Source organism: Thalia democratica, chromosome 3 (assembly GCF_965202585.1).
Source record: "Thalia democratica chromosome 3, ktThaDemo2.hap1.1, whole genome shotgun sequence".
Lineage (NCBI taxonomy): Eukaryota > Metazoa > Chordata > Thaliacea > Salpida > Salpidae > Thalia > Thalia democratica.
The window spans coordinates 70,898,239-70,922,545 of NC_139167.1; the positions used below are offsets into that span (position 1 = coordinate 70,898,239).

The 24,307-nt window shown below is 25.5% G+C and overlaps 1 protein-coding gene across 1 annotated transcript; it reads right to left on the reverse strand.

Annotated features, from left to right (window-relative positions):
* Positions 1-2,424: 2,424 nt before the first annotated feature.
* Positions 2,425-14,407, reverse strand: LOC145831775 (DDB1- and CUL4-associated factor 13-like). Its single transcript, XM_082939109.1, has 13 exons — positions 14,299-14,407; positions 12,064-12,148; positions 11,646-11,760; positions 11,251-11,457; positions 10,577-10,662; positions 10,033-10,134; positions 9,109-9,240; positions 8,122-8,247; positions 7,027-7,128; positions 5,898-5,970; positions 5,450-5,544; positions 4,445-4,513; positions 2,425-2,766 (listed from the first exon to the last, which is right to left on the reverse strand). Exons 1-13 carry the CDS (start codon positions 14,369-14,371, stop codon positions 2,658-2,660), a joined length of 1,374 nt encoding a protein of 457 aa, XP_082795235.1. The 5' UTR covers positions 14,372-14,407; the 3' UTR covers positions 2,425-2,657.
* Positions 14,408-24,307: the final 9,900 nt, after the last annotated feature.

Consider the following 24,307-nt stretch of genomic DNA (forward strand, 5'->3'; position numbering starts at 1 on the left):
CGCACTTTTAACACAGAATAAAAATGTGTAATTAATCGGTTGTGCGTACTTAATTAAGTGTAGTTTTTAGGTACCCACCCATCCCTCCTCCCGATTAAGTACGCAACTTTACTAAAAACCATTAAAACCCATATACTTTAAAAGTTTTGCATAAAATAAGCTTATTACAAAAATACCTAAAACAGCTTCTGTTTAAGTCTTTTTCGTTATCAATAAACCTATACTACTGGTTGGCAACATACGGTCTTCAGGCAGGATCAGGCTTACGGAGTGGAAATAACCAACTAATCATTTTCGAATTTTAAATCCTGCTGTTGAGCGTATAAATCTGGTGCCATCGAAACCAAATTTCGAAACTTATACTAAATTTACAAAAGTTCGAAACAAAAATCCAAAAAACATTTTATGTACAATTACTGTCGACTTTAAGCTTATACTAAATATTTAAAAAAATGTCATATAGAAGTTGTATTTTGTCGAAATGAAATGTACAATTGAGTAATTCCTGTGAAATAAATGAATTCGAAATAATTTGGCCCATCTAAACTAAATTTTCCCACAACTGGCTCTCCGATTGAAAGCATTGCTCACCCCTAATCTAAATCAAAGTTTGCATAGGAGATGAAATCAACAGCTTGTTGGCAAATTTAGTAAGTTTCCTGGAAGACTAATAGTAAGGGAGCGATTTTAAATCTTAGGCTAATATTAGATTTTTACTTGTCAGCTTCCTATTCAGTGTTAGACCATTAAAGAAGGCCGAGAAAAGTTTAACTAGAGACCTACTAACTCACATTAGATGTTTTGGATTTTGTAGTGGAAAATAAAAATACAGCTTGCGTTGTAACTAAAAGTACGACCCGCGAAGTCTTTTGTTTCAAAAATTCGCGATCTCAAGATGCCTGTATCAGAATAAAGGGGAACTATCATGTTACCAAAGCTAATATTTACTATTGCCCTATTTACAAAATTAAAAAAAAAAACCCTTTAGTAGTTGAATAATTATTTAGTTTTTGTCCCTTACTAGTTGTTATTCCCTTATAGCCAATGTCAGCCTTAAGAGAAACTCTGGTCAAAACAATCAAAATGCATCAAACTCATACAAGTTAGGTAATGGTCGGTAATATATCAATAGTTATAAAAACAACAACTTAAAAATTTTAAAGAATTTTATTTAATTACATACAAAGTTAATTACACCAAACATAATCAAAGTTTTAACTATTAGAGCTTATTAAAAACACCAAAAAGAGCATTAAGTAAATAAAGCAACACTATATTCAAATTACTTTTCTCTAAAATGGTAGGTTTAATTAAAACACATATAGCTTTCATTTTATATAAGTCAAAATCGTTACAACAAAATAAATTACAACCTTTTTGTATAGGGCTTTATATCCTGCTAAGTTAGTAAGTAGAATTATTAAATTTAACCTAAACGGTTGGAAAAGAGATAAGGATGTTGGACTAGAAAATCTTTGTAAATGATTTGGATTGCAAAAAAAAATCTATTCTGCTTTATTTAAATGATATACATTTCAATGAAAACTAACATAAGTTTTTTAAAACTTGAACTTTTATAAACTACAAATTAAAAAGTCAATAAGACACTAAAATCCCTACAAAAATGATATGCCACGAATACATTTTCAAATACCAAATTACCATTGTGGATAGAAAAGCCATGTAGCCTTAATTTATCATTTTTCTTGACAACACATCGTAAGGCATTCATAGCTTAATTATTACTAGAGAACTACTAGATCTTGTTTATACTGAAACCAAGATCAAGTTAATTGAAACAATAATCTTTTTTTTCTGGAGAAACAATACGCATGCAATTTATTATAGAATTATTTTGAACTTATATCAAAAAGTTCAATGAAAGATATAACTTATATTAAAACTACTAAGCACAAACTAACATACAGTATCAGTTACTTTAAGAAACAACAATTTACTTTAATCAATAATATTAGTAATTAATTTAAGTATTCAATTTCCACTTTACTAGCAGAAATTTTTTTACGGGCTAATTGCTTTTCATTGTGATCCTATTCATCAGAACTTACTAAACTTTAAAGAAAGAGTTCTAAATCAAATATAGTTTATAAACTGTATTCAATATTATGTAAAAAAGTTTTTAGAAAATTAGTATATACATCATAAATTTTTAAACTTATTTAGTTTTTAAACCTTAAATTGTTCTGATCTTGATAAAAAAAGATCTAGCGGTATCCATTAGATTATTAATGTGTACTAGTTAGTAAAAACAAACTATACCATAAATCATACTGCACCTTACCTTGAAAAGTTTAACTTTAACATGTATCAACTTTTCAAAACCACAAAAATAACAAAAATCATGATAAGTTAAAATCATTAAGTAACTCCTATTAAAAAAAAAACATACGATTAAAAGAATATAAAAATTAACTAAAATTTATTCTATATAAACACGATAATACACAAAATAACTTATATAAACAATGTCCTAGAAAATTATGATAAAAATTTCTATGCATGTATACTCTAATCAAATTCAGTATTATATCGGTACTATTAAACTATTACATTACCTTAAAATTTTTAAACTTAAACCATAATTTAATCCTTATGAGCGCAAAAAATATCCTAAAAATTCCCCTAAACAACGCATTCTAATCGGAATCGCTGTCAGAGTCGTGTCGTGTTTTGAACAAGTGCCTCTTCCTCTCGGCAATGATGGGAACGGTTCCCGGCTTGCTGTGTATTCTTCTGTTGGTCTCCCTGAAAAAAAAAACATGTAAATTGTAACATAAAAATTAATTCAACCGAACAAGCTGTTACAGCTTTGAGTTTTAATATTATAATTTCCCACGTAAAAAATTTAAATAAAAATTAAGAGTGAAAAAAACACTTATAAAAAGATATAGTTTAGCAGAATCATCCTAGATACGTCTCTGCAAGGCAAGGTAAATTACTTTTTAATGAAAAATTGAAAAACAAATTTAGTAATACAAGGTTAGTAAAAATAAATAGAAAATTTTAAAAGTTTAAATAGAATTATAGCAACAAATAACAAGAAAACTTGCTGTTGATAAACCTTAGTAAAAATCTTTTTAAGAGAACATTTTAGAATATTTATAAAAGTTGTATACCTTTTTTTATTCAAAGTCAAAAAATAGACTTAAAATTTACAACTTTAGCTAAAAAGTTTAGTTTATGTACATAATATAATTTATTTATAATACAAACTTATAAACAACAGTCTGCAATCTGTAAAAAGACAAGATCATTTCATACATTATAAAAAAAAAGCTACCCTTATGCTCGAAATTAATTTTTATTTATTAATATTAAATTCAAATAACAAATCATTACTTATGTCTTATTATAAGAATGTTTTTAAACGTATTTATATACCATTTGCAACTTAGTAAAAAGAGATTATTCATTTTTTTTAAACTCTATCAAAGTTCAAAACTTTAAAGTTTGAAACGATGTAAACAAAGCGAACTCTACAACCTGGAATCAATATTAATTGAGGAAGAGCAAATAGCATAAAATGAAAACCAAAACTATTAACAATTTATTAATCAACATATCTTTACTTCAGTGTTTCTCTTTCTAAACACTAACAATTGTATTTACTTAAGTTTATTCAAATGTCATAACTTAAACATATTTTTTAAATTGTTTAGCTAGACAATTTTTTATCAAATTCATTTAACATTTACCACTTGATAATGAAGCTTGTACAGTTTCAAAACGTTTGTAAAATAAAATACAAAATAAAAAATGAGTAATCTCCATATACTTAGTTGCTAATGGTATATAGATCATTGCATAAACGCATGAAACACAGTGTTAAATAGTAATCTGTGAATTTGAAATTGTGTCATTGATATGAATAAGAAAATAAACAAATTAATACACAATAAAATTATGCATACATAAACATCGAAAGACTTTAAAACAGGTATGACAGTAAATTTATATCAGTACTTAGTAAACCTTTTATAACAAAACATGTTATCAATGTAACATGTATCAGTATTTTAATAAAAGTTTTTAAACATATTTAGTTACATTTAAAGATAATAAAAATTTTTAAACAACAGTGTTAATTTTTAATTTTTGAAAAGGTTTTGCTGTTTTAGTTTAAAAACTTTAATATTTAAAAAAAGGTAATGTTTTTCTACACAGTATATGCTGTCTTCAATTTGAATCTTTGATTAATAATTATGATTATTTTAATTCATTTTTAGTTGTTGGCTTTTTTAATTAGTGTTAAACGGGATGCAAATAATTCAAAAAAAAACCATGCATAAGCTATAACAAATTAAAATGCTGTTAAGTTTAAATGAATAAGAAAACAGTTAATACATACAACAAATTTTAGCTAAGCACAAAATATATTTTACTTTTATATTTTCTTAATTTATAAAATATAAAATAAACAAACTTTCTCCTTTCAGCAATTCTCATTTCAGCCTGCTTCTTCTTTTCATGATAAATGTGTTTCGGTAGTTGTCTGAAAAAATTTATTATTTATTTGTTTTTACCATTACAACTAGTTTTATTATTAATTTTATTATGGAAAAATGTCAAATTAATTACTATTTTCATAATAGATTACTAGATAAAATTTTAAAACACTAGATACATATAAGCAACATACAGTGGTTGGAAATATTGTAAATATACTAAAATAAATTTAGTTGTAAAAAGTTTTTTTGGAATGAAAATGTGAAACTACCATACACAAGAGTGTAAAAATTCCAAATATTTAAAAAACGTTTTTCACTTAAGTAAAAACAAATAAGCAATATACAGTGGTTGGAAAATAAAAGTTATTAACATATATTTAGTTGGAAAAAGTTATTTTGGAATGAAAATGTGAAAGTACAAACAAAATATTTCTATCATTTCCACATATACAGTTTGTATAGATTTTTTACCTAAAGTTTTTGTTTCTTTTTTTCACAGTGATATTTTATAACATAAATACATTAACGTTGTAAAACAAATTTATATAGTTAATAAAGTAAATAAGTAAAGCATGTGATTGTTGGTATGTTAAAGGTATTAATTGTGTATCATTTATAATAATATGAAATATTTGCACATAACTAAAAAAAACTTAGCTAATGTTATTAAGTATCTTAATTACAGGTGATACTGGTGTGAAGTGAAAGTAATAAATCAAAATTAAAAACATAAACAATTATACAAGTCTGTGATTACTATTTAGGTTAATTTTAGGATGATAATAATATTATATATAATATAAATACCTTGCTGAAATAATATTCATTAAAAAATAGTATAAACAAATATCTATAAAATAACATACAAATTTAAAAAAACCAGTGACTATTGTTCTCTAATTTCAGGATGGTATTTATGTTACATTCATAATAAGCTATTAAAATAACAGTTTTAATATATATATAGAATATAATCAAACCTGTGATTATTGATCCTCTTAATTTCAGGATGATACTTGTGTTTTTCTACTAATTTTGCATCATTCAATCTCTTCGCGCGATCTCTTGGTGCCATCTAGTGTAAAATATAAGAATAAATACGATATGTTGAAATACATGTATAAATTAATTGAAACATATAGTATCATCTTCAGTAAACGAATTCAAGTACACAAAGTTTATTTTAAGAGCAATGATGGTGCTGAGTCAAGCAACTTGCAGTAACAAGTAAAGTTCAATTTGATTTGAGTATGTAGTAATAAACAATTTAAACTAATTTTTTACAATTCAAACAACAATCAATAGTGAACTTCTAAAACAATAAACAAACCTAATATACATATACATATAAAATAAAAAATTCAGTTAAAATAAAGACCTATTTTCACAATATTAGGTTATTTTAATAGTAATTTTAAACAAACAAACCCTTCCGAGTCTATCATTGGCTTTCGCTTTCCAAACTCTGATATTGTGCTCTTCAGACCCACAGAATACGAATCTAAAACATAGTATTTGATAACTCATTGTATATAACTGTTTATTTTATTACATGGTTTGTTGTAATACAGCACATTTTAGAAAGTTTTTTAACTACCATAAGCTTTATAAGTTATATCTAGAAAGTAGCAAAAAAAGGAGACAGTAACAAATTTAACGAAAATTTTAAATATTTAAAATAAATCCACAAATCATTGTGCTTAAATTGTTAAGTCATTGAAGAAGAAAAAAGTTTAGTTTATATATATATTCTTTAAAAAAAAAGCTAGCAGATGTTTACTTTTTATACTTAATTTAAGTTGATACCATGTTTTAGTCAAAAAAGGTATTAATATATAATTATTTTTTTAAACCAAAAAATGTGAAGTATGATCTAACTCAGGCAAACTAATTTGTTTTGTTGCCAAATATTTTACTTATACTAATGTAAAGATCTCAGAACTTTGATAGACTCAATTATTTACATAAAATCAAAAAACTGTAGTTTTAAGCACAACTAAATTTAAGAAAATGTTAAAAAAATAGTTTACCTTATAAATTTGCAACTAATTCCTCATAAATGAACCATTTTAACGTTTTAAACATTAACTTAAAATGAATTATAAAAACCAATAAGTTAAATTATGAACAATTTTAACCTTGGAAATTACAAAAACTATAATGACATTAAAACTAGTGCTGGTTTTAATGTTCTTAAAATAGATAACCAATTAAAAAAATGTCAAAATATAAAAAAAGGCAACTAGCTTAATTTACAACTAAAATTATCAACAGTAAGTGTACATTATTGGTAAAAAAAATACATTAGCAATTTATGTCTGATTAAAACAAAAAATTGTTCTGATAGTTACCCCAACTTACAGACAGAGTATCTGCCATAAAAGGACTTAGTAGAAAAAAATGTAAAAAAGCTGAAAATATTACTCACAAATTAAACAAACAAAGCATACATGTAGTATTTAACAAACTTGTTGTTATATAGTTACTTCAGTTTTAAAGTACCAACTATAAAAGTACCCAATTTTTCAATAGTCACTATAAAACAAACAAAACCAACTTGGCGTCCATGGAGTATTGTACGGCCCAAATCCTCTGTTGTCTTTTGGTAAAGTAAATTTCTCTTTCATGATTAGCATTCTGACCGAATATTCTCACCGATCTGATGATGTTTGGTTTGTTTGTTAATTAAAAAAAAATACAATTAATACGTTCTGCAAAAGGTGTGCACTAAGAACTGCAATAGCCAAAAAGAATTTGTATATTTTTCAAAACAAGATAACAGTATTGTACACAGATACCATTACAAAAAAATCGAATTCTGACAGAATATTCTCAATGATGTAAACAAATTTATTAGTTTATTAGCTTGGTAACAAGGAAAAATAGATTTGTATACACGACTAATTTAGAACTCGAATGGCCGATGGAAATTTGTATTCAAATATTTTAAAATACTAAAAACAAGATTAAGCAATTTACACAGACACAATTTGAAATAAAGGTTTTATCATAGAAGTGGAACTTTAAATTTAAATTTAGTAATAATTTGTATTTACTTAATTACGCAGTATGCACGGAAGAATAAAGTTTTCATTAAACAGGTTGGCCACTGGTTTTTGAAAGTACACGTTTTTGGGTCTATTTTTAGTATTGAGTGAAATTTAAAAACCGTGTAAAGTAGTATAACAACATCAAAAAGATACTGTAAAGTTACTTTAAATGTATTTTTTTAGCTATATGATAGACTTTTCCTTTCAAATTAAAATTTTGCTACGTAAAATGTAAAAATTGTTTAAAATTCCAGGTTTTTCCGTTATGATTTTTTTAAATTCTCAAAATCAAGGTTATTCCAGTTTTATTAGCCTAAATTGTCAAATTTTAGGTTTATTAGCTACCCTAATTAATATTAAAAATATTATTAATCAATAATTAATTAAAAATGATGTAACAACATTTAAAAAACATATATTGAAAAAAAATAAGATTTGTTCAGACTAAAAAACATTCAAGAGGTTATACAAATTAATCTTTGTTATTTTTGTATGAAAAGAAGTCGTTTTAAAAATTAAATAGAGTATTAGTTATACTAATTACCTCACACTTTTTTTAATACATTCAAACAAACTATAGTTATTTATTTAAAATAAACAACCTGTCATAACTGCCAGACACGAACTCGTGGCCGGTTGGGGCGAAATCGACGTCGATGACTGCATCGGTGTGGCCCTTGTGCACACTGTTCGCATACTTGAAGTTTCTCATGTCGTGCGTGTATAAGCTGTTTATTATTTATTAATATTTAAACTTGTGCACACTGTTCGCATACTTGAAGTTTCGCATGTCGTGTGTGTATAAGCTGTTTATTATTTATTAATATTTAAATTTGTGCACACTGTTTGCACACTTGAAGTTTCGCATGTCGTGCGTGTATAAGCTGTTTATTATTTAATTAATATTTAAACTTGTGCACACTGTTTGCATACTTGAAGTTTCGCATGTCGTGTGTGTATAAGCTGTTGATTATTAACCTAATGAATATATTATACAACTGTGACGTAATGTTTTAGTGCATCCATGTGACTAAAAATTGCATGTGTATAAACCAATTGAAGTTGTTTGTACGAATGTAAATAATGTTTGGTTGGTATTTTAATATAATTTCACTTGTGTAAAGTGCTAGCTGGTAGGTTCAAAAAGCATGAAGTGTATATGCAAACGCATGTAAAATAAACTATTTATAAAAAAATTGCTTTTACTACATAATTAAAACTTTTTAACAGATAAATAGTTGCAGTCATTAAGCAGATTTTCAAACAACTTTTCAAATATTTTGTTATTTACTGATAGTCTTTAATTATGTCAGAAATTAAAAACAGGTAAAAAGTTTAACTATAGGTAAAGTAAAACCCTTTATCACTTATTGTAATAACAATCTAATGCTATTTTAATAATATTTGATTTAAAATTAAATGAAATACAAATAAAACAAAAAACTCCCACCATCATTAGCAACTAAGAATTTGTTGGGGTTTTGAGGATTCCAAACATTAATAGTTAAACAAGACGTTATAAATGATAAATATATTAAACATTATAAATAACAATTAAACAAAACATTATAAAAAAATAAAATACCAACTTTCCATCATCGTTGGCAACTACGAATTTGTTCGGGTGCTGCGGGTTCCATACGGCCTTGTTGCTGCGGTTCATCATCTTTATTCTACCAAGTATGACGTCTTTGCTTCTCACGTCATAAAGCATAACCTCACTGTTGATTTATAGTGTTTTAGGTTTGTTTTTTTTTTATTGAAAAAAGAATGACTTCATTTGCAAGTCATTAATTCAAAATATTAAAATCAATGACACAATTTTTTTTTGAATTACTTTGTTGTAGATAACTGTGAAAATAAGATAATAATAAGATAGTTGCTTATTAGCACAAGATAACAACTTTGATTTTATTTTGTTTAGTACATGCACAAGCAGTTACGTATTTAAGGCTTTCTGCTCAAAAGCTTGATAAAATATATTGCAAAACATACAAAAAAAAAAATCAAATTAATAAAATAGGGAACAGTGAATAATAAACAACATTATTCAGAAGTACAGGAAAAAACATTTATTTAGATAGATAAAAAAAAAATGTTTTCAGCATCGTAGTGAGAATGAAATTAAATAGATACAAAAACAATTAACATTTGGTGAAAATTAAAAATTGAATTTAACCAAATTAAACCGTATTTTTTTTTACAAAAGGTCAGTATGAACGGGACACGTTCAGAATATACCCAGTCAAACTCGAAAATCGCTTATCGATCGAGGGTAAGGGTTAGGGATAATAGTGATAGTGAAAAAACAATAAAAATTAAACAAAAGGAAGGCAAGAAATATATAAAATAAATCAGTAAATAATAAAAAAAAGGTGGATTTTGAACGCGGGTGGATTTTGATAGTATACCGTAAAAACTTAGATAAAGAAAGACTAAAAAATTACTTAACTATAAATTTTCCATGAAATAAACTACAAACAATAGTAAGATTTATTACAAACAAAACTTACCTCTCATTAGAACAGGACAGTATGACGTTGGTCTGAGACGGATTGAAACTGACTGTTTTAACTTGCTCGTTCTGGTATTTAAAGTCTTTCAATGGTTCGTTTCTGTTTGTAAATTTTATTATTATATTATTTTGTCATTATCTATTCAGGGTTGCCACTGGTTTTCGAGAAACTTCTTCTAGGTTTTTGAAAGTACACCTTTTCGGGTCTAGTTTAAGTTTAAGATCAAAAACTGTGATGAGTATCAACATTGAAAAGATACTGTAAAGCTATTTTAAATAAATTAAAAAAAAAAGAAAGTTTGGTGATGACAAAAAAAGTATCTGTATGATAGATTAAATCAAAAATTTACTCTTTAACATGTAAAAACTGTTTTATGTTCCAGGTTTTTATTCAAAGTGTCTTACATTCCCGGTTTTTTAAGCCTAAATTGTCAAATACCATTTTTTTTCAGGATTCGAGGTTTTGTGGCAACCCTGTCTATTACAACCTGTTGATATAGTACATTGTATCTTTCATTATGTTTTATGTATGTATTACCAACTTGTTCATATCATAAACTTTTAAAGTGTCACCGCTTGTTGCATACTGATCTGCGTGCCAATTACAATCTACTCCTGTTAGTGCTTCCTGTGTACAATGGTATAGTTTAGATAAAGCTTACATATAGAAATATTTATAATAAAAAAACTAACAAAAATATTTAAATTTTGTTCTTTTAATTACAACCTACACCTGTTAGTGCTTAGTGGAGGAGTTGACAGAAATTTTATTTAAACACACTATTTTGAAATTGATTTAAAATAATTTAGTTAAACTAGTTGATCAAAAACCAGTAATATTGTTGAGATTTTACATAAATATAAAAATACATTTCTAGTATCAACAAATTAATAACATTAACAATTGTGTTTATGGTTATGACAACACAATTGTTACCCCAGTAAACAATTTTCAATGAATATTATAAACTAAGACTAGTAGTTATTATACTAATAAATATTATAAATAAAATTTAGATAATAAAATAAACTAATACCTGTAGTTATTGTGTTATATTCCAGTAAATAACTTAACAAATTCCAACAAATAAAACAAACTAAAACTGGTAGTAATTGGGTAAATAAAATTAAAAAACTTCAACAAATAGTACAAACATACACAGGTAGATATTAACACAACAAACAAGTTAAATTACAACAAATAGTACAAACTAACACTGGTCGTGATTTCGTTCACTTGGTTGACTTCGCAGTTGTTGGCCCAGTAAGCCTCGTCACTTATATCCCACATTTTAATGATGGAGTCCTTGCTGACCGACACCAATCTGTCACTCGTCCTGTTGCATGCGAGCCCCGATATGGCGCTGCCGTGGCCGAGTGTCTTCCATTTCAGCGAGAAGTTGTCCAAATTCCATGCTATTATCTGCAGATTTTTGTTTGGTATTTACTGGAAATACGGATGTTAAAAATTTGGTTTGTGTGTATTGCTAATATTTTCTTAGCATGTAAAAGTTGTAATAAAATTATGTAAGATTAGCTTAATGTTATTGCTAAGTAAAATCTGTTAAGTTTTTTTTTTTTGATGTTATATATTTAAATAACAAAACAGACCTCTCCATTGTCGTCTCCGGAGTATACCTGGTGCACTTTCTTCCTCGACTTGCAGATAACCCTCACACCTTCGCAGTGGCCTTCCAAAGACTTAACAAAGGGTTTCGCATGGATCCTGTTGTGTAGTTATGTATCACAATTCAAGCATTATTATTTTGACAAGATCAGGGTTGCCACTCTTTGAGTCAAAAAACTGTCTTGAGTGAGCTTAAAATGTCCTAGGTTAGCCTAAGTTTGAAAATTAAATTAAAAATTTCCTCAGTTATCCTGAGTGTGTGGCAACCCTGCAAGTCATAACTATTTATAATTAAATAAACTTGACAAATTTGAAATAAGGAACGATTGATCACCTGTTCAATTGTAATTGTTAATATCTTTACAAAGTAATAAGTAAATTAAATAAACAGTTGTTATTTACCTGTCAAGTTTGACTGCATTCAGAGCTAGCTGGTGCTCTTTCAGATGGGCGAGTCTGTCGACAGCTTGTGAGTAGTTGCGTTGGACTGTAATAGAATATTAACAGTTGGGAAAAGTTGATATAAAATTCAAAAAAATAAAATGTAGACAATGTTGTTGTTGTATTCAAGTTTAAGTTGACTATAATATGTAATTTATTTAATAAAGTATATATAAATAAGTTTTTAAATATCAAAGTCTGCCTGTATAGTAGTTGTGCTGAACTGATTGGAAATATTATTAGAAAAGTACACATATCACAACATTATAAAAAAGTATTATACAGAAATGTAAGTTTTATGAAAATAAGTTAAAAAACTGTTTTTAGTAAAATATTCTATATGCTGTATATTTCATTTGAAGTTTGTGTGTGAGTTTATGCATTGGACTATAACAAAAAGTTTTAAACAGTTACAAAATTTAAAAAATAAAATGAATTGGAAGTCAAATTTAATCTTTAAGATTTTATTTGATAAATTAAAAGATTACAGCTTGTTGAAAGTATTATTTATTTTATTTTCAATGTGTGGCCAGACTAAATGAGAAAACTTAACATTATACAGGGTTACCAAAGATTTTTTGATTTTTTTTCCAGGTTTTCTAAATTTCTGCTAGGTTTTTAAAAGTACTAGTTTTGTTATCCATTTTTAGTATAAATTTAGTCAAATTGAAGATAAAAAATACCTTAAAATAACTTTAAAAGTGTTTTTTAAAAAATAGAACTCTAAATAATACCAAAAACAATTGTTTGTAATAGATTTATGTATCTATTAAAAATTTCAGTAATTTCTAAGTTAAAAATTTTTATATTCCAGATTTTTCAGTTTTTTTGCTTAAAATGTGAAACTCCAGGTTTTTTCCAATATTCCAAATTTTTTGGCAACCTTGATTATAGTTTGAAATTTTGGCAAAATCTTAAGTTAACAATTCAAAGTAATAAAATATTAGATACTTGCAATAAAAATAGAATTCAAATTTTTTCACAATATTATCTTTTAAATAAATACAAAAAAAAAAGTTAAATAGTAAAGTTAACAGTTCATAGATATAAGTAGGCAAACATTTCAGAGTAATTTGTAGTTGATCATATTTAGGATATATTTAAAAAATATTTTCAAAAAATAAATGTTTACTAATAGTTTTTATTAGACTGATTAAGAAATATATTGAAAGTACAACCATCCAAACAACTTTAGGAATAAATAGAAGATTAATCTTATATATGGATGTAGTAAAAACATTATTTTTAAAAGTATTGAATGTGTTGTATTTTATATTAAATTTAGTCTGTCTGCCTACTAACTGTGAAACAAGGGCTTTTAGTTTTTAAACCGTGACAAAAACAAAGATCATGAACTGATAAGCTATAACCTAACAAAATTTTAATACTTGAATAACAAAACATAACATTTTAAGTGAGTTTTAAAAGCTTTAGATAAATAGTAGCAATAACAAATGAAACTATCAAAAGAATAAGTCAGTCAACTTAGTGTGAATACTTGTACTTAATTGAGTATGATAAAAGTTAAAAAAACAACATTTATTCAAAAAAGCATGGACAAACTAAAGTTTTTGCTATGTGATAAATTACAAAAAATTCAGGTTAAAAAAAAAAAAAAAACTGAATTTGGGCTGAGTTTAATAAAAACAAGAATAATAATTAATAATTTTAAATTTTATTGGCAAAGATGATCAAGTGTAAAACAAAAACAAATTATCATTATCAATCAAAACACTAAAATAAGGATTGAAACAAATTTGAAGTAAAAAGTAATTTGTGGAAAAATTATTGTTACCAATAAATAAAATCAACTAGAAGTAACTATTTATTGAAATTTAGGTGATAAAGTAAATAAATCACAGTGTTCTTTACCTTATCCCTTTTTTTTATTTTAAGTACATAGGAATTGAACATTACAACAATTTTGGTTAGTATGGATAAAGTTGAACTGGGAAAAAAATTAAGTTTAAGCTTCAGTGAAATTTAATAAAATTGCTAATTGTGTTGAAAAGTACTATTTCTTTTAACAGTTACAATAACTTAACTATGTTAATAAATAGTTACAACAATACTAAGGTCGCATTTATTTAATACTTTTATTTAGTATTATTCCAACTGTTGCTTAGTAATTAAAACTAATACATTTTGCATTAATAAACTGAGCATAAACTAAGTAAAATTACAAATACAACTAACTTTTGTGTAAATCCAGTTTAGTTTCTCTCACAAAATGATCAGCATTTCTTGATATGCATTTGACTTTTGGCATGATTTTAATCAATTTTTAATTCAGTACGTCACCAATATATAAATACAAATCTTAAATTAAGTTATTATTTTATAAAATCTGAAAAAGAAGTAATTCTTTTTAAACTTATAACAAACAAATATTTATTGCAGTTCACATTAAAAAGTTGTAAAAAAAACCTGGTTTTATTTTTGTTTGTTTGGAGTTGCTGATAGGAAATGTAAAAACTAAACTTATATTATAATAAAATGTATTCAGATCAGACTAATGAATGACTTTTATTTATTTGTAGTATGTTCATAAGAGTATAAAATTAAAGTAAATAAGTTAAATATAATTTTTTAACTAACATAAGTTAGGAAAAACAGCAATAAATTTCAAGTATTATTATAATTGTGATTTAATAAAAATAAAAATTCTTACACCAATACAAAATAAAGTACACAAAAATGACACAAAAACTGACAAAAAAGGTTTATTGTAAGAAAATAACTTACTTTAAATATGATTGCTAATAATTAAGGTAAAAAAAAAACTATCTAGAGTAATTTGAAAGGTTGGAATTAACTATGAAACCGTTTTAACTATGTGTTAAGCAGTGTGCATTATGCATATAAAACTTGCCTAAGTTTTTTTTTAATTAATAAGTATTAAGGGCATAAGGGGGGGTAAACACCCTTTTTTGGTTTTTGATCTTATTTTATATAGTTTTTCCTAAGCTACAAAATGCTTTTAACAGATTTAAAAAATTCAAAATATTTTTTGAGATATAGTCGGTCAAAGTCGGAGGCAACAATAAGTTCTTTATGGGAGGCACAAACTAAAACAGCTAAAAATAGACTATTTCACTAAAAATCTATCTTCTCCTACGTTTTTTGAGATAACTACCTCAAATTTTCAGGAAATGTTTCTTGATATATTTAGAAAACTATGTCAGAACAAAATTAAAAACTACTTAAAAATTAAAATTTTATATTAAATATAAACAAAAAAAAAAAGTTTTTTTTAGTTTTTTTGTTATAAAAGTTTATTTTTTTAATTTTTGTAAATTCTGTTCAGACAGAATTTTCTAAATATATTAAGGAACATTTACTAAAAACTTGAGGTAGTTATCTCAAAAAACGTAGGAGGAGATAGGTTTTTAGTTATTTCTAGTTATTTGCTGCTTTAGTTTGCACCTCCTATAAGGATATTATTGTTGCCTCCGACTTTGACCAGCTATATCTCAAAAATTAATTTGAATTTATAAAATCTGTATAAAGCATCTTGTAGCCTAGTAAAAACTATACACAATAAGAACAAAAACCAAAAAAGGGTGTTTACCCCCTTATTCCCTTAATTAGGCTATTGTGCAAAAATTTTTTATAAGTGGTTTTTAAAAATTTCATCATGCTGATGATAAAAGTCTATTTCTTATAAATAGTTTTTTTGTATTGTTATTGAGAGCAGATTTAAAAATGTATGGCCTTCACATTTTACTTTACAAAAGGCTATGAAAATGCCTTTGTTATATTTAAGTATACTAGCTGCTAGGCATAAACTTTTACTTTTAAATCAAAATAAACAAAATTAAATTAACTAAAATGAAATGTAATTTTATTCTTAGGTTATCTGATGAAACTACTTATTTTGTTGTAAAAGGCAAAACAATCAACATTTGCTAAAAATTTTATAAAACTAAGTGTTATGATGAGTAAATTACAATTAACAAGTGTAATAAAAAAAGTAGCAATTTTACATAACTTATGATACTATTCTTCATGGGAAAAATCTCAATGCTAAATTATTAAAAGTATTTTATTCCATTTTTTGAAAACTATTTTATATGAATTCTATTTCAAAATTTTTCATCACAAAATTAACTTATTAAGTATAGTTATACTATTTTTAAACTGAGACAACATGGTATTAAAACCTATTAAAAAAAATATTTTTGAAATAGTTTTGCTACAAAAACATTTTTTTTTAAGTTACTATGAAAGTACTATTTTAAAAACTGATTGTAAATTTTAAGATACATTTAAGTTTAAGCCAAAACTGTTCATATACTTACTTATTACTTTGTGTTGAAAAAAATATCAAACATATTACATATACAGACAGGATCTTATTTTATGTAGTTTTTACTGTGGTACACAAAGCTTTTAATTATTTTTAAAATTTTAAATAGTTTTTGAGAGATAGCCGGTCAAAGCTGGAAGCAACAATAGGTTCCTTATGGGAGACACAAACTAAAACGCCAAAAATAGACTATTTTACTAAAAATCTATTTTCTCCTACGTTTTTTGAGATAACTACTTTAAATTTAAGAAACTTTTCTGTGATATATTTAGAAAACTCTGTAGGAAAGATATTAAAAAATAGAATATCAAAAATTTTATATAACAAATAAACAGAAATAACAGTTTGTTTATTTTTGAATCTTTTAAAACTTTGTTCCCACAGAATTTTTAAATATTGCAAGGAACATTTCCTAAAATTTGAGGAAGTAATCACAAAAAACGTAGGAGGAGATTGATTTCAGTGATTTCTAGTTATTTGCTGTTTTAGTTTGCACCTCCCATAAGGAACCTATTGTTGCCTCTGACTTTAACCGGCTATATCTAAAAAATTATTTTGAATCTTTTATATCTGTAAAAAGTATCTTGTAGCTTAGTAAAAACTATTTAAAATAAAATTGTGAAAAAAGTGTTTAAACATGTTTAGAACTATTTATTGAAAAAAAGTATTGTTAGTCATTACAAACTACCCAGAATAAAAAAAAACAAAAATTTTGAAAGCTGAACAAAGTATTACAGGAAATTTGCATTAAAGATGTAAATTACTTTCTTTAAAGTCATTCTTATTCTTTACTACAAACAAAAAAAGTGCTTAAATTTACATCTTATCAAAACTGTACAAAGTGCTTATTAAATAATACAAAGCAGTATACTTTAGGCAAAAATGTCAGCCACAGGGACCAAAGATTAGCCTAAAATACATCAAACTATCCTGAGTTTGTTAAAACTTTTTTTTTTTTTTCAAAAACTGAATAAAAAAAACTAATAACCAAGCTTAACGCATAAATATATCAAACTATTAAAAAAATAACTTGAATAAAAGCATGATCTTTGAGAAAAATATTAAAGTCACAAAAACTAGCCTGAGATTAAGGAAATAAATCTAAACCAACCTGAGTTTTCAAAAAAGTATAAACTAGCCTGAGTCATACTGAGTAGTCTCAGCAACTGCTTTCAAAAATCTAACTTTTGGTGAATAATTGACCAAAATTATAGAGTTTGATAAACTTCTAATGGGTTATTCAAAAAAAGAGGTGAAAAACCATAATTTTATTGAAAATTATACCACTTCACAGTTCTGAGCAATCATTTTAAAACTTATTTTTTTATAAATTTATGAAAACTTTATAATTATAAAACTATATGTTAAAAACTTTTTAAATTGGTTTAATGATAGTTTGCGTTTAAATACCAGGGTTTTTTAAACTCCAGGCTTTTTTTATATTTAATTCTCAATTTCAAGATTTTGTGGAAATCCTAATAAAAACTTATTTTCTTCCACAGTTTTCGAGCACTTTACTTTCAAATTTTCTTTATTTAACTTATACTACTTTACAAACAATCAAGAAAAAAAAAGTGAACTCTGTGTGAAAAAACAGTGTTAGAAAATTTTGATTAAGTTGGTGGCCTAGCTATATGTACATGAATTGATGAACTATGTTAATTATGTTAATTGATTTCAGATATTTATCATCATCTTAAAGGAACTATCCTTCAAGAATGATACTTGTTTAAGTTTAAGGTCATAGGGGGAGGGAGAGTTTTTTTTTAAATTTAGTCCTATTTTTATACATAAAATTTAAGCTACCAGTTGTTTTTACAGCTTTAAAAAATATAATTAATTTTTGAAATAAAAGGGATCAAAGATAGGGAGTTCTATAGGAGGAGGCTCTAAACAAAAAGGAGAAAAAGACTATCTGACTAAAAATCTATCTTCCCCTTCAGTTTTTGAGAAATTGTTAAAAATTTACTAATTACTAATCTTTGATAAGCTTAGAAGAACTTGTAGTAAGATTATTTTTATTTTTGATTCTAATATTTTTAAGAAAAAAATCAAACTAAAATAATCTACATTTTTAAAATTTTTGTAATGTTTTTTTTAACTAAAAAATTGGCTTTCTATAATTTCTTATTTAAAATAACATTTCTTTAAAGTTTGAAGAAAAGTATTTTAAAATTAGAGGAGGAGATAGATTATTATTGAATATTTCAGAAGTCTAAGAGAGTTGTCTCTGAAAATTGTTTGCTCAATAAAATTTTGATTCAAATATTTTTTTTTACAGAACTGGTTAAATTTCAGAAGTTAATAGAAATGTTTCTGATATGAAAAAATTTTATTACAGTATATACTCTAAACTTTGAAACAATAGACCAATGTTATTTTATGTAAAAAAATAATGTTTTACCCATTATAGCCTTGATATAAATTTCTCATAATATTTTAATTTTACAGTTAAATCAACTGTTCTAAAAATTTCTTCCTCATATCAAAATCATAAACATTTATTTTGTAAACTATGTTCAAATGTTGAATCTAATAATTTTTAACTTTAATAAAAATAAATTTTAGACACTACTTTAGCCTAAAGTGTCAAAATAATAAAAACCTTAGTTTATACATACTTTCATAGTACTTTTGATCAAATAGTATTTTCACTGAACAAAACAAACCATTGGATTTGAGGGATTCATGATATGTCCTCCAAGTTAGCTTGTCACACAAAACTAGGAACTTTGAGTGAAATTAAACTAACAGCCTAAATTAGAAAGATTTAGTATGTTTTGATTTTATTTTTGAACAAATAAGAACTTATAAATTTCAATTTAACATTAGTTATATTTATCTTACTCTGTAAAAGCTATAAATTATTGATACGCATGAATGACTAAACAATGTGGTTTTTTATTCATACTTCACAATGTTTTAAAAGTAGATAAAAAACACTAGTTTTTTTTAAGAGTACATGAATGTAAAACACAAGAACTAGAACAACCTCTCTGCCGTCTGTAAAAAAAAAGATCTCAAAAAAAGTTTAAACTAATAAATCTCAAAAAAAATTTCTAAAGCAAGAAATTTTTGAATTATATTGTATATATACTCTCTCATAATCATAAACCAGTTAAAAAGTTCGAAACTCAACTATTAAAACAATAGTTATAAAAAAAATGTTTTTAATATGTGTATTTTTAGAAACGAAAGTACTAACTAGTTTAAGTAAAATGATATTTATAAACTTTACTAAAAAATTACAAAACGAAACTTATACTAAAAAATAGTGTTGTTTAAAAAAATTTTAATTGTATTTTATTACTTTAAAAAAATAAATTTTTAAGTAAAGCAGTTTTAGCATCATTATTTTTTAAGACTATTCTGTTTAATTTTTACAAAATTTTATATTTGTTGCATTCTAAAACTGATAACAGATATATTAAAAGTCAGAACATTGATTTTAATTATTCTAAGAAATAGATAAATTCATAAAAATTACTTTATCTAACATTTGCCTTTATATTAAACGTTAAATGTTTGAAATATTGTATGTAGAAAATTATAAGCCCAATTCGAAAGCTATTTACAAACTAAAATTAAATACATTGTCTATAAAACTGTGTTTTGTTTGGAGCTACTATTTTGTCTAACTTTTTTTAGTTTTTATTTATTTTTTGATTAGCAAATATTCTAAGCCATTGCTCGCTTCATGTTCGCCTTTCAAGAATTGTGAATTCATAGTTTGGTGTTATTATCAATGTTAGTGTTATGTAACGGTAAACGATTTTGCGGATGAACGAAAGTAGATTTACGTTTGTTTTATCCTTTATTTTCAGCAATTTACTAGAAAAATTGACCAGATGTCTTTTTTATGAAAGAAATAAAACATAACTTTTACATGACATTTCTTCAAAAATTTATGAGCCTTTGCCTTAATACTAAATATTTAGACAGCTTAATAGTAGCAATAGTATTTTCAAAAACATTATAAGAAAATAAGATGAAAACAGTAGAGAAAAAAATCAAGTGAAAAAATAAATTTGAAATTATTCACTGATCAAACAGAGTAAAAAGTAAGTTTAAAGACATTATGATATATAAATGTAATATGTAAACAAACACAAAACTTTACTTGAGATTTAGTAACCGAGTTTTAAATTAACATATGCTTTTCAGTAAATTAATAGTTACTATGCTTTGTTGTTTGACTCTTGCTTGTTTTAACATTAAAATCTTTTCAGGCTATGAAGTGTGAAGTTCACTTTTTTTTATCGTTTAAAAATTTAAGTTTTGTAAAAAGTAAAGTTTGTGTAAAATAATATTGAAAATAAGGGGTTTCTGCATGTAAAGTTTGTGTTATAAATGGTGTTTTGAAAATACTAGTATTTGTTTTTATTCGTGTTTGAAAACTGAATTTATGATAGTGTGTGTTTTATGAAAACTGTTTATTTTAGTTTGTATAAGTGGTTGCGGATATTGATCTTTCAACAATTTTTTTTAGTAAGCTTTAAAAGCTGTACTTTGAAATTGGCAAAGCTCATTGATAAGTTTCTTTATTTAAACTAATATTTTCTATAACCGAAGGTTTGTGGCTGTTATAAAACTTTATAAATTGTTCGAATTTTAACAACAATTATTTCAACTAGCAAATATTCTTATGCGTCTTTAAAACTTTATTTTGTGTGGTTAAATAAATATAAAATATTTTATATTTTACAGTTTCTTTTTAAAGCAACTAGTGTTTTGATTACAATGATTTGTTTACCATGAGTATTTACTTTTAAATTTTTATCAGTTTATTTTTCTATGTCGATTCCGTTTTGAAAAACAAACTTTTTTAGTTATAAAGTTTTTAGATGTGACAATTTTATTTAATCTTTTTACAGTAACTTTTACAAACAAAACCGTTACACTTAATCATTAAAATAAAAAATGTAATCTAAAGTTTTTGCTTTAAATAAAGCATGTAGTTTATATTAACTCATATTAAATCAAGTCTTTTTGTCAAAATGCAACAAATTAAATGTGAAATATTTATAAATATTAATTTATTCTTTCGAGAATTTATTTTACAAACTAAGTTTCGGTCAAAGACCTCGTCAGTGCTTAAATAAATTTTATTTTATTCATATATTCATATACATTTTCAAATATATTGAATAAAAATTATTTAAGCACTGAAGAGGTCTTTGACTGAAACTTAGTTTGTAAAATCAGTTCTTGAAAAAATAAATTCATTATATCTCCTCTAATAGTTGAGATCCTTTTATTTGTTTTCTTAAAACCAAAACATATAAAATTTAGAAATATGGTAAACTTTCATATTTTTTTAATGAAGTCATTTCAAGAATGTCTTTCTTAACATTTCTATTAAAAAAACATGTGTAGTTACAAACAGTTGCAGCCTTAACGAAATATGACCTTGAAATTAAAACTAATTTTTTAATGGTTAGAAGCATGTTAAAAGCCAGTTTTATTTGTGAAAATAAAAAAGATACTTGATTTTAAATAATGAAAGTGTACTGTTTAGTTTTGATTGAAACTGGATTCATACTATTATGGAATTTTACAATTTTAGTCTATCAAATATTTAAAACAAATTAAAAAGAATAAAAACAAAATTTTATTTATATGGTAACAAATCTTTTCTGTTTTTGCAAACAACAAAGCCTTTTATGAGAGATATAGTAATTGAACAGTTTTGGCTATAAATTCTACTTTATTAATAAAATTAGAAAATTTGAATATTAAATTTAAAATTAAAAATACAGCATAGTAAAAGAATATTAAATCAGCTTTTCAATAAAAATTCATGAAGCACATATATATAAAAAAAGTATAAAGTCAACAATTTTCAAAGGATTTGATCAAAAAAAAAAAGCACTAAAAAAGCTTAGATATTTTCGATAAAAGGTTGTTTTTTAATAAAAAAGCAGACCAAATATTAACACTTAACTTTATCTTATAACAATAATATAATATATAATAATATATTTAATAACAATATAAAATAATATACTATATAATAATAATAGATGAGATAAACTAGATAATTCATTTAGATTAGGTCAATTACAAAGCCAAAATACTTTTGTCTTAGAACTATTTTAACAAAAAATAAGTTAAAACTGAACTTACTTTGACATTTATATTTTAGTATTAACTAAAATTTGAAAGTTTGTTCACAATCTTTTTTTAGTTGATTTAAACTTCTCCTTATAATAAAAGAATATAAAGTAGCTTCTCAAGACTGATTTTAGTCAGTATTAACCAAAAAATTTATTAACGGTTTATGTTGTAGTTACAAAACAAACTTTTTAGAATCGTTTTGTACTAAACTTAATCAAAACATCTTTTTTAAACCTGATTTTGAGTTTTTGTTTTTTATTCTCAGAAAAAGTCAAACTTTATTTTCCAAACAACAAAAACAAAAAATTAAACATTAGAAGATGTTTTATTTTTTTGAACTTTTCAACATTTCTATTTAATTTTTTATTTACTTATTAATGTTTTACTCAAATTAGTTGCGTTGCTTAAAGTCAATTTGTTAAAAGTCAACAACTATACCGTTTACTATTATTTAAAATAAATGTTTACCTAATCTATTATATTTTGTTTAAGGACTTTGTAGAATAGTTAGACTATAGCTCATTTATAGTGTTTGTATTTATACTTGTTTTCGTTTTAGATTTTACATTGTTAATAAATTATTAAACTAAATTGACAAGGAGTTATTCTTCATGTAAAATCTTACTGACAGTTTGAGAAAAATAAAATGGTTGTAGTAAAGTGCCCCATCCGTAGATGCGAGTTCCAGACGCCAGATCTATCCAGTGATGTAGTGAGTAGCCTTCTCAACCTCCACACAGTGGAGCATCAGCAAGATTCTGGGTTATCCAATAATGGAGTAATGCCAAATGCACCTCAATTGATTCGACCAAGGGTTGAACGGGGGATCAGCCAAGAGACATGGCTTGCTTTTATTAGGAGGTGGGAGGCATTCAAGATTGGTTCAAATATAAGCAACAAAATGCGAGCATACAGCTTTTTCAGTGTGCGCAGGACAAGCTTGGCGATCTTATGTTAGCAAGTGATACTCAACTGATGGCCAAATCAGAAAGTTACGTTGCTAAACTAATGGATCGATTGCTGTCATAAAAGTTGCTTTTGGTGTAAAGAGAGCAGAACTTATGAACCTACATCAGGACCCTAAATGAACCGTTTAGAACGTTTGCCACAGGTGTATGGAGCACAAACCTACAATTTCACTACAGTCAGTGAGTGTGACAGTTGGAAAAGCACACAGCTACACAGAAGAAGCAATAAAAAACGTGACGCTCGCTGGCGTTGGAGACGATGACATAAGAAGAGAAGTTCTTAGTACTGAAGATATCTTATCCAGGTCATCATTTGATATAATTTCCTTTATTGAAAGTAAAGAAATGGGACGCCATGCAACTGAGAATTCGCGGACCATATCTGCAGTCTCTTCTTTTCAATGTCAGAAGAAGGGACGTGTCAATATAGGAAATAGGTCCCAACATGTTCCTTGCCAGAACTGTAAAAAGCTTTTCTATCTTTTCAACGAAAAAGGTAACCGAAATAAAAAGCCTTTCAGATATTGTCTATCTTGTTGGCGTAGTCAATCAAAAAAGGTTAATGCTGTTCAAATCCAAGCTGATCATTCTGATTTTATGCAACAAGATACCAAAATAATGTCACTACACGCAAGTAAAAGATTTATGTTGAATAACACCTTATTCAGCAAGAACTCCTTGCGTAAAGCCAAGGAAACGACTGATCATCTTTATGCATCAGTCAAGATTGCTAGACATGGCACAAACAAGTTTGCATGGGTAAGTGCTTTAACTGATACTGGAGCACAGTCAAACCTTTGGGGGTGGAAAA